This window comes from Echinops telfairi, unplaced genomic scaffold, assembly GCF_000313985.2.
Source record: "Echinops telfairi isolate 266 unplaced genomic scaffold, ASM31398v2 ScPeMD7_7475;HRSCAF=8513, whole genome shotgun sequence".
Classification (NCBI taxonomy): Eukaryota; Metazoa; Chordata; class Mammalia; order Afrosoricida; family Tenrecidae; genus Echinops; species Echinops telfairi.
In genome coordinates this window covers 1,929,492-1,944,626 of record NW_022111379.1, presented here as the reverse complement: position 1 = coordinate 1,944,626, position 15,135 = coordinate 1,929,492, and the positions used below count along the sequence as shown (strand labels likewise).

Here is a 15,135-nt window from a genome sequence, read left to right as displayed (position 1 = left end):
TTGGCAGAGGTGCCAGCCCCTGGGCCTTACCCTCTGTGCTGGGCGTGCCAAGGCCCTGACTGGGAGCAGGGAGAGGGCCCCTGAATATCAGGAATTCTTTCCACAGGGGCAACTGGGAAAGCGATGCGTCTCCGCTTCCCTTGGCAGCCAGGGGCCATTGGAGGGCAAATGTTTAATATAAAAACATCTGACAAAGTACCTTCAGGATATATTTTCTGCATCAAAGAAGTAGCTCTTGGCAACAGCGGCTCTACCCTGACAAGGAAACGGTCGAGCGAGGCTCCCGGTTGTTAGCTGCCCTGGGAAAGCGTGCCGCGGGGCTAGAGTCCCTGGGCCGGGGAGGGTGGGCCTTGGTCGGAAGACACATGGTTGTGATTAGGCTGGATGCAACCAAGGGCATTTTCTGGACTCTTGGGTCTCCTCAGAAAACCCGTCGGCTCCCCAAGAGGTGCAGGCTGCTGAGGTGTGCTGAGGGGCAGGGCCAACCATCGACTCCAGGCACTCAAACCCCAAAGAGCCCAGCAGCCTCCTCTCAGAAACCCACCCACCCACCCACCACCTCACCGAGTCAAAAGCAAGCCTGCTGCCTTGCACTCTGTTTTATTCATCCTGTGTGGGGAGCTGCTCCAGGGCCTGAATGACAGTTGTTTGTCTGGCTCTCAGATACTCAAGACTGATGGACAGAGGTCTCAAGAAAAACAAGGAACGTATCTGAGCCTGCATCATCCAAGAGGCAAAGGGCCCCCCCACACACACATACACTCACTCACATAGGGGAACCCACTGGCATGGAATCCAATCCCGGTCCCAACACTTTCTAGCTGGGTGACCTTAGACAAGTTACTTAACCTCTCTGAACCTCGGCTCCCTCTTCCTCTAATTTGCCTAGTGACAGCGGCTCTCTTTTAGCCTTCTTAGGAGGATCCGAAGAATGAGCAGGTCTAGCACTTAGTGTGCGGCACAGAGCTGCAGTTACTAAATGTGCGTGTAGCCATTATGTTTCTTTGTAATCTTTCTGGATCTATGGGCTTCTCTGTTCCAGGCAAATATCCATTCCTTCATTCCACATTGAGCCCCAGGTCTGGGTAAGGTCCTTTGCTAAATGCAGATGAAATCAGGGGGCCCTTACCACCAAGGATATCCCAGGATTCCTCTGGCCCCATGACCACAATCCCCTACTCCAGCCCATTCCTATGGGATTCAGGATAACCTCCCTAGATTGATCTTGTCCCACCACATTCTGGTCATGCCCAAACTCTTGAAACAGTGTGGGGCTGCAAGCACGCCTACTTCCGCTCAGGCTGTTCCTATCTGACAGGCCGTCTGTACCTGCTGGGTTCCTGGTGAACGCGCAGTCACCCTATAACATGCAACTCAGAACCACTCTAACCTTGAAGCTTTCCTTGAGCAGTCCTATCCCTGTATCAAAGGGGTCCCCTATATATTGTCTCTTGTGCTGGTGCGAAGGCCTGCCCACCGTGAACTCATTTTCTTGCTTTCCTTCCCAAATGAAACTGAAGTCAAGAAAATGGGCAGGGCTCTGAAACCGTTTCCAAACCCGAAGTCGCTGCCATTGAGTCAGTGCCGACTCATCGCAACCATACAGGGCAGGGAGGGCTGCCCCTGTGTGCTTCCGAGACTCTAACTCCTCACAGGAGTGGAAAGCCCTGTCTTTCTCCCACGGAGAGGAGGGTGGTCCCGAACTTCTGACCTTGCAGTTAGCAGCCCAATGAATAACCACTATACCATCAGGGCTCCCATTCAAAGTGGTTTAGCCATGGACGACTAATTGAAACCAGAAGAGGTCTGAATTTCTCTAGTCTGGGGACAGGATGCATAACGGGAATGTGACACAGGACGGGCCAGAGCCTAGAAGGGGCGTCAGAAGAGGTGCAGGGACTCCTTCATAAGCCTGAGGCAGGAGTCTGGGTTACTGGCGAAAATGCAGAAAGCAACACACATTTGAAGTCCCAGGGCCGGCTCCCACCTTTGAGCAGAGGAAGAGACTGGGTTGCTATGCAGTGCATGCAATGCCTTGAGAAGGGGATTACGTTTCTACCAGGACGGCAGCCTGTCATTTTCCCCCATTCTACTTATCATCCTATTGCACCCACATTTTAAAAATTCAAGACTGGTCCGATGTCCCTTCCTTGGCCATGGCTGAACCTGGCTGAACTGATGTGAAGCCCTGGCACTGGGGAGAGGGTGGAGAGGCTGCCAAAAAGGATGGTGGGAGGGGGAGCACCCTGCAGTCAGGGCAGCACCCATGGCTCTGCGTTAGAAGTGGGCATCAGAGGGTCTGGTTCTAAAGAACATCTGGAGAGACCTTTGGTGTTAGATGCCATGGAGGTGATTTCCACTCGGTGTGACCCTGTAGAACAGACCACCCCAAGGGTCCCCTAGGCAGGGATCATGCAGAAGTAGATCTCCTGGGCTTTTACCCACAGGGTCACTAGGTGGGTCTGAACCCATCGACCTTTAGGTTAGCAACCAAGAGCTTAAGCAGGCCACCACCAGCACTCCTGATGAGACCTGCAGTTTTTCAATTTTATTCCAAACTTCCCTGGTGACCAATCAAACTCCCTGCCATCAAGTCCATACAAGGCTTTGCAAATTTGTCGAAAGTCACCCCCTAAGTGACCTTGGTAAAGGCACCTGACCCATCTGTTTACTGGTGATCCTGTATTAAAAGTGGCGTTGATGCAGACATCAGACCAGAGGTCCTTGACCTTCAAGGTGAAACCAGTCTCCTCTCCTAATGTCCCCTCGTCCTGCCCATCAACACATCCTTCCCTGCCCAGGCCTATGACTGAGCCTCAAAATCCCCACCATTCCCCAAAGTGGCCTCAACAAGACCGGAAAGCAGAACAGAGACCTTGGGGCTGGATAAAAATAGACTACTCCAGGCTGGGTGCTGGGGTTGCCATTGTGTGAGGCAAACAAGGGTGGGCTCCGTCCTGAGGCCGCAGACACCCTGCATGAGCAAGACACCACCCCAAAGGACACTGAGAGGGGCTGGGCAGCGGGCTAGGATGGTCTCAGGGTGACTGACTCAGTTTGCCCAGTGGTGGCTTGGACAAGGGGAGTTCTGGTGCCCCTGTCAACCATCTCCCCTGTCCAGTCATGATACTGAAAACAGGGAGGGCTGCCTCTAGCTCACCCCCACCCTCCACTAGCATCTGGCTTGGGGAAGACCCTTGTTAGGGAACGCTGAGGAGGACCCTCACAGCATGGAAGCTGGAGAGTCACACAGACCAGGCTCACACGGCTGGCCTGCCACTTAAAATCTGGGCGCTTGCCCTAGAGTTGGCTTAGCTCTGGGGCTGGGGCTCAGCTGTTAGCGGAAGAATCACACCAGGCTCGCCGGTAGTAGTGAGGAACCACAGAGATAGAAAATGGACAGCAGTGAGCAATGTGCCCAGCATGCAGTCAGGGTCACTGAATGCCACCTGTTGTCACCAACACTCTGCCACCTCTGTCCCTCACCTTCCTGGTGACACCTCCCAATTACCCTCCTGCACAACTCTGTATGTACTCACCATGGTCCACGGCCTGCCTTCCTCCCTGCCTGCCTGCCAGTGGGGCAGCAGCTACAGCCGCAAGCCTGTAGCTCCCAGGGGCCAGCGCTCATCTCTGATGTGCACGACCTCAGAGGCCCACAGCTCAGAGTAACTCACAAAGCTCAAGTGGCCCCAGGGGGAAGGGGAGGCATGTGGTCAGCCGAAGGAATTTGGATGACCTCCATGGGGAATATTCAGGCCAAAGCCCACCCATACCCCATCTTATCTCCTCACCTAGTAAATCCAAATCCTCCCCCAGATCCTTCAACTCCCAGGCTACTGTGTGTCAACTTTCCACGTGAGGGAGCCACATGGTCCTCATCCACATGGCCCTCGCCCACGGCAGGGGGCCTTCTTGTCTGGTTCCAGGGACTCTGCTCCAGGACGCCGACGTGGAAGCCCTCCACACAGGCCCACTGGGTCCCAAAGGTGGTGTCACCTAATGGCCCCAGGGTCTCTGGAGACATCCCAGCCTCCAGGGGGCACTCTGCTAGAGACCAGACAGGGCTCTGCTCCTTCCGGGGCCCCTCTGGGGTGACTGGAGCACCTCCATATTCAGGGGGCAAACGAAGATGCTGAACAAGGACCCATCAGTCCAGACAACCAGTGCCGCAGGGCTTCACCTAGTAAGGCAGGTGGAGTACAATCCCAAAGATCTGACCCCAGTTCTACCAGCTGTGCCATGAGCCCACCACGTGACCAGGGGCAAGGCATGGCTGCACTCCGGCCCTCAGTTCCCCATCTTTGCGGTGGACCATACTCTCAGTGAAAGGCTAGGTAAGGGCCTGGAAACAGAAGTGGCCAGGAAGCTGGGAGTGGCCAGCACTGTGTTACCCTTAGTCATGGGGAGAACGCAGCAAGCCCAACAGACAGAACCCCCGTGGGAAGGAAACACCTCCAAAACACAGCCAGCCCTTTGCAGGAGGAGGCGGAGTAGGGCCCCTGGAGGAGCCAACCCTACTGTTATGTGCCCGGGGCAAGTTACTTGACCTCTGTGAACCTCTCAGACAGCTGGGGCATGTTCTGAGATCACCCATACACTCAATAAAGAACCAGGATTCCTGGGGTCACTGCTTCTAGGAGACAGAGGGAGGGGAAGCACAACGTAGCTGTGGGTCAACAGAGGGCAACTTCACTGAAGACGGAGTGGGCCTACATGGCTCTGGGGCTCAGGCCCAGTGTGAGCCACCCGCCCGACCTCCACCTATTCGCACAGTGCTTACAGCTCACCGTGTCCCCAAAGCCCCCACAGAGCTCACAGGCCTCCAGTTCCCCAGAAAGCCTCTCATTTCCGAAGGAGAGCAGGGTCCCCTATGGTCACTCTGAATTGCAGGAGAGGGGTTCTCTCTACTTCCTGATCCAGCATCCACTCAGTCAGACACAGACTGGCGCAACACAGACAACCACGGGCCCAGGGCAAGCGCCTCCCTGTGCAGACCACTCCACAAGCTCATTCCACACACTCCTCTCCTGACCCTGCACACGAGTTCTCCCCCAGAAGCCCATGAGCAACACAGCAGCTTAAGGATCCATTTTCTGCTTCCGGGCAGCTGCGGAGAAAGGACCCCTGACTCAAGTGAGGGACTGAGAGCCGTGCGGTGGGGCATGTGTCCTGAGGGGCAAGGTGGAGACAAACTGGCTGAAACACGGGTTGAGAGATGTTTCCAAAAAAGACTCGCTCTAGAACGCCGGTGATGAAAGTGGTGGCAACCTTCCCACCACAGGATGGGAGGAAAAAGGAAAAGAAATAGGTCAACCCCCCCAGAAAAGCCCATCAGCCACAGGCCCCACCTGTCCCCATCTATAAAGTCCCGCCGCAACACGTGAGGCGAGGGAAAGGCCGACCTGACAATTCGCCGGGAGCAGTGATGAGGGTGCTGGCGGGCTCCGTTTCAGTGTATGACAGTGTGGAATCGGATAGATCTGTGGGAGCAAAGACAAGGAGCTCAGTTGGCTTCAGGACACTCCCGTCCTTTCTTCTCCGTCACCCATGTGAATGCATGTGCCTGCCTGCAAAGGGCGGTGTCCTCCCATGCCATGCCATGATCACCCCAGACCAGGCACGGGGAGCGCTTCTGGAAAACGCTGACTCCCTGGTGGCTGGGGCCCCAGTCCCTGACAGTTTCAATGGCTCTGACCACAGAATCAACCCAAGTCCAGGGGACTGAGCAAGTAGCAACTTGGCGCCTCCTTGGTTAAGGTTAAATTAAGCCCCTGAACAATTCATAGTTGCTGTACTTAATTACAACCATTAAAATTCTTGAAGTTGTTCCTTCTTGCTTGCTTGCTTGCTTCCTTCCTTCCTTCCTCCCGCTGAAGGTGGGGAAACTTTGTTTTAACACGTTACCAGCCATCCTTACTCTGTCCCGTTTACACCCCTCTAATTAAGGGCTCCCGGATTTACTTTATGTTCCTCCCCACCACCACCACCACCAGCCTCCCCAGCCCTCTGACATCCAAACCTGCTCACAGAGCAAGTTTCAATGCCTGGACTGGTTTGTTTCTGTTTGTAAGTAGTCTTAAGTACTCTGCATGGCGTGCGAGGTTTTCCTGTCAGTCGTGCAGAGATGGGGAAGGGGAATTCTTTTGCACAGAGGTTCATTTACTCAAGTGCTAAGCTGCTAACTGGAGGAGCAATGCCTTGTGGGGCGGGGACACTTGGAACACTTTTCCTGGGCCTGGGCCTTTGCCTCTGCACCAGAAATGGGTGCAGAACCCGTGAAGAAAGAGGCCTGTCCAGGAGGCTGGAGGTGTGTCCCGTGAAGCCTGCAACAATTTTCACTGTCACCTTCTGACCCAACAGGCCCCTGGTGGGTTTCACCTCATTGGTCCTACCTGGCCCAACAGAGCCAGAGCCGCTCGGGCCCAGAACTCCCAGAAAAGAAGCCGCTACCAGCCTGGGCCCCGGCAAGCTAGAATTCCACTCAATCCTGCTGGAATTTTTCCTCTTAGCACATGGCTCAAGGAGTGGAAAGATGACACATTAACCAATTCGGTCTCTCGCTCTTTTTTGGTTTCCCACTTGCCAGATGCTGTTTGGGTGTTTGGAATTTGTTTTCAGGTCTCCTGTGATCACAGAGGCTGAGGCATGAACTGGCTTTTTGTTTATGAAAAAGCAACAATGCAGAAAAAGAAAACGACTCCCACAATCGAGTGGGGCATGGAGAAGCTATCTGGTGGTGAAACATGTTGAGGGAACCACACACACGAGGAAAATCTTTGAAAAAAGCAAGAAGAATCACACTGCCCGAGTAGGGCCTTCTTAGCAGTTCTGCACCTCATGCTCAGCACCCTGGGCCTCACAGCCACTTCTGAAGCTGCACCCCCAAGGGCCCAGAGCGATTTCCCGGTGAACTCCCCAGGAGCCGACACCCACAACCCGTGTGAGGGGCTTAAGAGGAGCCAAAAAGACAGGCACTGTACCCTTCCCCCAGGTCAGCCCAGGCCCATGGCACCCACACTGGGGTTCCTACTCAGGTTCCTACTCGACGTCATCACAGTGGCCGGCTGCAACTGCTGCTTAAACCCCAAGGAGGGACAGGAGGGACTCCCAGTCTGATGGCTGGGGCCCAGGTTCGAGTCCCACCCCCATCAGTCCGCTCTCTCAGGGCTTGGGGCAAGCTGTTTGTTCTGCTGTGCTCTGCCGCTGTGATGCCCAGCAGTCAGTGACGATGCGGAAATAAATGTGCTTAGCTGTGTTACAAGACTTAGCTCACTGCCATCTCGGGGCGACTCATGGCGACCCTATCGGACAGGAGAACTGCCCCTGCGAATGCCTGAGACTTAACTGTTCATGGGAATAGAAACCCACCTTTCTCCCGCGGAGCGGTTAGTCGTTTTGAACTGAATGGGAGTGATCTAAAATGATACCACCACCTTCGTGCCCCAGGCTTTACGTCCCCGTACATTATATTCTAATTGTCGTTTCTGCCCAGGTGAATGTCGGCTGATAAAAGGGGGCAGAATGTACACAGGTCTCCTCGACAAAGACTTCGTGCCCAACCTATTTGTCATCCCACTGATGAATGCCTTTGGAAGAAGAACCACCCAGGGCTGGGGGAGGGAGGGAGCAGAAACGAGATACCAATCCCAACCCAACTCCAGTGAGATGTTTCAGCCCATCCATCTCTGGAGGGTCCAGGCCTCCAGATCATGGGGAGGTTAGCACTGAGCGGCAGGCTTTCGACGAGTCAACAGTCCTCTGCAGAATCATGGTCTGCTCTGGCCCAACTGCTGGGGGGCTCAGAAATGTCATCCCACATCAAAGACCACCACCCAGCCAGCCCGCTTCCAGCTCACCCCTCCAGCTGAGGCTGGAGCCCACCGGAAGAACCCCCGAAGACACTTACCCAGTGGCTTGTACTCGTCACAAGGAGACAGCCGAGAGTAGGGTGGGGGTGGTGATTCTGGAAGACAGGAGAGACAGCATGTCACTGAGGGGGAGAGAGTTCATACCCTGCTTCACACCCCGAATGCCCTGTTTTTTAACTGTTTTCCTCAAATACCTCCTGGTCTCCCACCACCCCCACTGCCTGGATTCACTGGAACAGCGCTGGCCAACAGTTAAAGCCAAAGTAACATTGCTCCAAGGGTCCTATCCCTACACTCCCTTGGCTGTGTGACCTCAGGTAAGCTAATGTACCTCTCTGAGCCAATTACCTCAGCTCTAAAATGGGGATAATAATCACACCAACCACCCAGGCTTGCTGGCAGGGCCAAAGGAGATAACGTGTGCCAAGTGCTTAACGCGAGTTCTTGGCACATGCAGAAAAACATCTCTATAAACAGTAACTGTTACAGGAGGTCCTGAGTGGTGCCAGCAGTTCACAAGTTCAGTGTTAACTGCAGGGTGAGAGAGGTGCCTAAGAAGAAAGGCCTGGTGACCACCTCCCCAAACCAGCCACTGAGCCCCAGCGGATCCCGCTATGGGGCCTCGCAGACGCTGGCTGGATGGCAACTGGTTGCTTTCATTTGCTTATTTTGTCATAACATGAGACACTCGTGTGCAGGGTCAGTCCGAGCCAGTGTTCCCAGTAAGTTGGGCTTTTACTATACATCTCTCATTTTATATCTTACTTTTTAAGTACAGGCATCTGACAGTATTTGGGACCAAGTTATCCTCAAAAGAAGTTATGCATTGTCTATCTGAAATTCATACCTAACTGGGAAGCCTGCGTTTGTGATTTGCTAAATCCGACCATCCTAATGAGAGGCAGGAAGAGAAACCCTGGTGGTGCAGTGGGTTAAGTCACCGCATGGGTGAACGTTGCAGCTGTCGCTTCCCCAAGATTCACAGCCTGGGAAACCTGTAGGAGCAATCCTGACCCGTCCTATAAAGTCACTAAGAGTCTAACCTGATTTAGGGTTTAGTCAGAGCTGAGGGCAGAGTTCGTGAGGCTAACACACTTCCCCAAATGAGCTGCATTACAGCTAATGTGCTCCCCTGTAGGGAAGGGACACCCAGGACACGGCCCCCCTTCCAGCTGTGGATCTACATCTATGAGGTTTTTCTTCGGGTTGTCTTTCATTTGCTTCAAACCCTGCTCTCCTCAGAATCATAGACTCTGCCTTCTGAAGAATTCCTTAGCTTCTCACTTTGCAGGAAGTAACAATTTGCTAAACTAAGTAACAATTTGCATGAATGAAATGACCCTTCATTTTCCCTAAATGAAACTAAACGCCATCAAATCTTGAGCTGACACAAACTCACGGGGGTAATAGGGTGGTAATAACTATCATTAGGTGGGTATCAGTAATGACACAAGAGGTAATGAGTGTTTTTCACCATCGTAAGAGGGCGCAATTAGTTGGAGGAGTTTTTGTTTTGCTCCGTACACCTGATGAGGCTTCACCTCTTCACCCCATGGTCCCATCCATAGGTTTGTGGAGGTCTGGAAACAAGGGAGTCAGGAAAGGCAAAGTAAATCACAGCAGCCCCTGGCGGGGAAGCAATTATTTGCCGAGCTCCTCCCATGCCTGGCCCGCCATCAAAATAAAAAGAAAACTCATGGACATCTAGTCAGGCCCTCTCACGGCAACCCCCGAGGGCCGGTGGACGAGCCCCCGAGTTTCTGAGACCGGGGCTCTTCCTGGGAGCAGAGAGCCCCGCCTTTCTCCCAGGAGCAGCGAGCGGGTGGTGTCCACCTGAGCAGCCCAGTGCACAACCACTCCACCCCCAGGCCGCGCTCACTGCGGTTTTTTGTCTTATTCCTTTAGATCGCAGACACCGAATGGTTAATCACGATGCTCGGACAGCTACTTTTTACTGGAAACTTCCTCAAAAATAATTAAAGATCTAAGGTGGTCATTCCTAGCCCCATCTCACAAAGGAGAAGACTGACTTGCCCAGAGCCCACCCACTGCCAATCCTAGTGGAACTGAGACTGAGCCCAGACGCAAGTTTTGCAAAAATCTGATTGGTTGAGGCCCAAGTCACATGTGGTAGGGAGCTCTGGGCATTTGTCCCCAGATCTGTCCCCAAACACGAAACCTGGCACTGCTGGCAGTATGACAGCCACAAGTCAAGCCACTGACATCAACCCCAACATCTCTCCTGAGGCTGCTTTCCATGGGGCCCAATGACGGAGGGCTGGCCATGGGCTCATGAAAGCCCCCATTGGCTAGAGCCACCTGGATACCCACCACTCAAAGGCACGGCTAGCCTGGAGGGGAGGGGTGGTGGTCCTAATGTGAGTGAGACACAAAGAAAAGCTAAGGAACCCGGAATGTCTAACAGGCTGGTTAGTGAGGCACTACAAAGCTTTCAGGAGGGACTCCCCCAGTTCCCCCCACTTCCTCCCCCAAAACTGTGTGTAAAAAACTGTTTATAACTGTAGAGGCTGGGAGCTAATCAACAAATTCATTCTAGGCAAGTAGAAGACCAAGCAGGCAGCAGGGGCCTTGATTATCACCAAATACACCGTGGTAGTGTAGTAGGTTACATGTTAGGTTACCAACCGCAAAGTTAGCAGTTCTTAACCTGTGGCTGCCCGATTTGTAACAGTAGCAAAATGATAGTGATGAAGCAGCAACAAAAATAACAGTTATGGTGGGGGGGGGGTCCCCACAACATGAGGAGCTGTAGGAAAGGGTAGGGGCATTAGGACAGCTGAGAGCCACTGCCTCCAGAGAGTGACAGTCTCAGAAACCCACAGGGGCAGCCCTACCCTGGTCCTTCACGGTCACTGTGAGTTGGCATCAACTCAATGGCAGCGGGTTTTTTTTGGATTTTGGTAATGCTCTCAAGGTTCCGTGTCTATGGTGCATAAATACTTGTTCCTTTTTATGGCTGAATAATATTCCATTGTATGAAACTTGGCATTTGGTCTGCTCCTTCTTTTTAGCTATTAATGTAATAATAATACAATAATGCTGCCATGAATACCCAGTAACCCTAAGCGCCCCCCTTCACCCCATCCCACACAGCCAGCCCCCTGGGAGAACGGAGTCCGGGGGCCTTCACAAAGGCAGGTAAGGTGGGACCCTCAGAGAAAAAACAAAAAATCAGAAGAAAAATCGAGTGGCCCACAGGTCCCGGGTCCGACGGCAGTTCCCCAATCCTTGCAAAAGTTGTGTTGAATTTCAATTAACTTATCTGCGAAAAACTTTTAAGAGGTACATGAACTCCCAGAGCCCAGAGGACTCTTCCGAAATGAGCACGAGAGAGAGACAGACAGATAGACAGAGACAGAAAGACTGTTCTGACCCCCTCAGGCATCAACTTCCCAAATCACCTCCAACTTCCTTCCGAAGCAGCAGCAGCAGTCAGCCAGGGGCCGAGTATACCAGTAGGCTAGCTAGAGCTCAGCTCAGCTCAATCCAGATGGGCCTCTGGTGAGCCCCCAGGGAGTACCTTAGCCTTTTGGGATCAAGACCTTACTTCGAGAGCCAGAAAAAGAGTTCACAGCCTCTCCCACTGCCTGGAAGTTTCCATTTGGGACGTTTCCCTTCACCTCCATCTCTGCAGCCCAGCTTGCTTTTAGTTACGGATCCACACCACACTCCTTCCCGCCAGGGCCCCCGGGTTCAGCTTCTCCCAAGCTGCAACCATGCACGGGGAGGGGGCTTCCCCAGCCCGAGCCCCTCCACCACCCCAGGCCCAGGCTCAACCCCAAGTCCCTGGGTGGGAGCCTTGAAAAAGGAGCCCCTGGCGCTTTAAGGCGACTGAGCTTAATTGCCCAGAGTCCCCTGGCAGCCAGATAAACAGCGCAGCCGGCTGGCGCCAGCAAGAGGCAAACTGCACATTATCACCCCTTCCTCACCTCTGAGGAGGAGCACAGAGGAGCAGGACAGGCAGGCGGAGGGGCCGCCCAGAGCTGGGCAGGGCGGGGCATGGGGCCTGGAAGCCCAACTTGAAATTGATCTCATTTCAAAGGGATACAGCCAGGCCAAATACAAGGAAAACTTTCTAGCCCGTTCTAATTCCTCCAGTCCTGGCCTGGGAACCCTGTGTTTGCCTAGGCGGCCTCCTCCAGCCACTTAGAAGTTCTCTCTAGCTCTGTCTCTTTCCCTGGTGCAATTTGGATAATAGTAATTTACTGAATATAATTACAGAAAAAAAAAAGAGTGGTAAAGCAAAGAGCAGTAGATTTATTCCAAAGTTAATGGATACTTTCAGGAGAAAGGAGCTCTATAAACACAGGTTAGAACTGTGATTAAAGTATTTCTCCACATTTCCGTCCACATAGGCACCCACAGAGCTCAGGGAATTGGCTTTTCCTGGGACTGAAAGGCACACAGCAGGGAGGCAGAGCAAGAGCCAGACTTCCACAGGGCTGGGTGGCCAGAGGCTACATACGGGGCAGTGCTCAGGATAGAGCCTGGCCCAAAAGGGGGTGCTCTGCACCAGACCCTAGTTTCTAAAGCAAACCTGGCAAGAGAGAGAGGGCAGGGCATGGAGGACGGCCTGTATCCCCCTTGATCCCTGTACGGCAGACTGGGCTTTTCAGATAGGACCAGGGGAAACCTGCCCCAATGTGAGATGATGGGTGGAGCCCTCCTGGCTCTCCCGGCAGCAGAAGTCCACAGCGCCCAAGGAAGGGCCGTCTGTCTCTAGGGTGCCCCTGGGGAGATGGTAGGGGTTAAGTGGGGCCCAGTGGAGGTCTCCCCCATACTAGCTGTGTGGCTGCTTTGTGGATGAGTGTCTGCCCACCTCAGTGCCCAGCCCTCTTCCCCGGAACCCAGCGTGGTGCACAGCCTCCTTATCAGGACGCGCACCGCTGAGCTCCAGCTATGCACCCGCCCAGCCATGGGAGCCAGGCTGGCGGCCAGGCAGCGGGGGCGGGGTGGGCAGTGAAGGGCTCCCCCAGTTCTCAGTCCCCGAGGCCCAAACCATCAAGTAGGGGATGAAGCAAGAGGATCAAGCTGGCGCCTACTGGAAACTCCTCCCAGACCATTAGCGCTCCCAGATGCCAGAGTAGCCTGCCTGAAGGCCCATGGGCTAGTTAAGAGGCAGGGCGCTGCAGGACCTATAACAGCACCTCCTTCTGGGGGAAGGGGCTAGTCAAGTCTCCAGGCTTGGAGTGGAGCTACTCCCATTGACCAGTAGGGTGACTTGCCCCAAGGTCAGGCTGTTGGTTACTGGCTGATGGAAGCCAAGACTACCATGTCTATGGTTAACCATAACACTGCATCCTGTCCTGGCTCCCTCAGCCTCTATTTCTCCAAGTCCACCAAAGTGAAGCCACCCCTCTGACAGACCTCCAGAGATGGTGTGCCGTGGGGAGGGAGGAGCCTGCCTGTGGCTGCCAACTTCTTCACTCCTCCACTAGCTGCCCACCCCCGAGCTTGCCTGGCACTTGACTCTCAGCTGGGCCTTTCTCTCTCCTCTACCTCCCCATCCTCCAAGGGCGGGCTCCAGAGGGCCCCCTCTTCTGGACCTGGACCTATTACACACCCTAGAGTGCTTCTTGTAGTTTGGACCCACTGACCTGGCCTTGACCACTTCTCCTTCTCTGCCCCCACCTTCCCTATGAGATTATGTTTCCTGAGGGCACCCACCTGCTCATATTTCTACTCTGCCCCATACAGCAGAGTGCTCCGCACAGAGTAAGGGCTCAACAAATCTTTGCTGGTAGATGGAAATGGCCAGAGATCAAATACCTGCCAGGGCCTTCAAAAAGCAGAGGGGATACCCCTAGCCCCCATGTCCCACTTTAAAAAATTACCAGCAACAGAGCGATGACCAGGGAGGTTCCTTGCTCAGAATCAAGGAGGAGCTGAGGGGGAGGAAGCCATTTCCAGGGAAACAGCATGAAGCACAAGGTGTGGGCCATGGGTCAAAGCCCCTGAGCCAGTTCTGGAGTGGCCATGCAGGGGGAGGGATATCAGGGTCACCTCTTAGGAAGTATTGCTCCCTACCCCTCCACCCCCGCCCCACTAGTGCCCCTCTCTTCAGTAAGTATACCACCAAGTATACCACCCCCTCCAGCCACCACCTACACACACACACACACACACACAGAGCGAATGCACAGGACACATGGGATAAGTCCATGATCCCATGCTGATCCCCCACCTCACCCCTGAAAGTAGGGAGACCTGTGACAGGGCTCTCCAGGTGCTTCCAGGCTGGATGCTGGCTCTCTCCATTGACCAGACCCCAAATTAGGAGTCTTCCCAGGCCCAACAGCCTGTAGTAACCCTAACAATCCTCCCTACCCTATCCCTCCCTCTGCACAAAGAACCCACCAGTGCTGCCCCAAAGTTCACCTACACCCCCAAGATGCTAGAAGCTAAAATGTTAGTTCTTACAGTGCCTACTGAGGTCTGAAAAGGAAGAACTCATTGCAAGCTTCTGGCCTGCCAGGGACCTCCCCCCTGCTCTGTTCCAGCACCCAGGGCCTGCCCAGGTAAGGAAGGCTGGGGGCGGGGTGTGTGTAGGAAATCCCAGGAGAACAAAGAATGCAAGGGGCAGTTAGAGGTAATAACATAGCTGGCCTGCTCCCATTTTCAGGTGCCTCCAGGACCCTGGGGAGGGGAAGGGTTCTCAATTATACAAATGAGTTGGCAACAGAACTTGAGAATGATGATGATGGAGGAGGGGGCACTTGACACCCAGCGGATGCTGGATGCAAACAGAGCAGGCGGGCCCTACAAAAGCTTTGTCCCTATGAACACACAGGACCTATGGGCAATTTACAAGCACTTTCGACTCCGTGCCGTGTCCATTTCACTACTTACACCTACATGGATAAGGTGAAGCTAGAGGTCTGGGCACACTGGGGGAAGGGGCAAATGCATGGGCACCAGTGGTACCCATGACTTTAGCTTCTCCTAGGGGAACTCCCACTTGCTCCTGGGCCGGCAGCTAGCTGGGGACTCTCAGGAATCTATCTCCCCTCCTCGGTTTCTGAAGTTGGATTCGGTGTCAGGTCCTTGAAGCTGCACCGATAAAACGCCATTGCTTACCCTCTTTTAAGTTTGCACATCCAGCTTTAGGATGAAGCTGCCATTTGAAGTGTGGGCTCAGACGCCCACTCCCCTCTCTTGTTCCTAACTCTCCAGGCAGGGGTGAAGACAGGGCAAGGACACACCTCCACCCGAGCCTCCCACACCCCAGGGGCACAGGGCGCAC

At 54.0% G+C, this 15,135-nt stretch overlaps 1 protein-coding gene across 1 annotated transcript in view; it reads right to left on the bottom strand.

Moving 5' to 3' along the window:
- The window catches only part of SMAD6 (SMAD family member 6), an 82,611-nt gene that overhangs the window by 65,610 nt on the left and 1,866 nt on the right, over positions 1-15,135 (bottom strand). Inside the window, exons 3-4 of the mRNA XM_045285657.1 lie at positions 7,910-7,966; positions 5,406-5,483 (exon numbers count right to left, since the gene is read on the bottom strand). Of these exons, the coding sequence (XP_045141592.1) occupies positions 5,406-5,483; positions 7,910-7,966 (135 nt within the window). The remainder of the gene's footprint in view (positions 1-5,405; positions 5,484-7,909; positions 7,967-15,135) is intronic.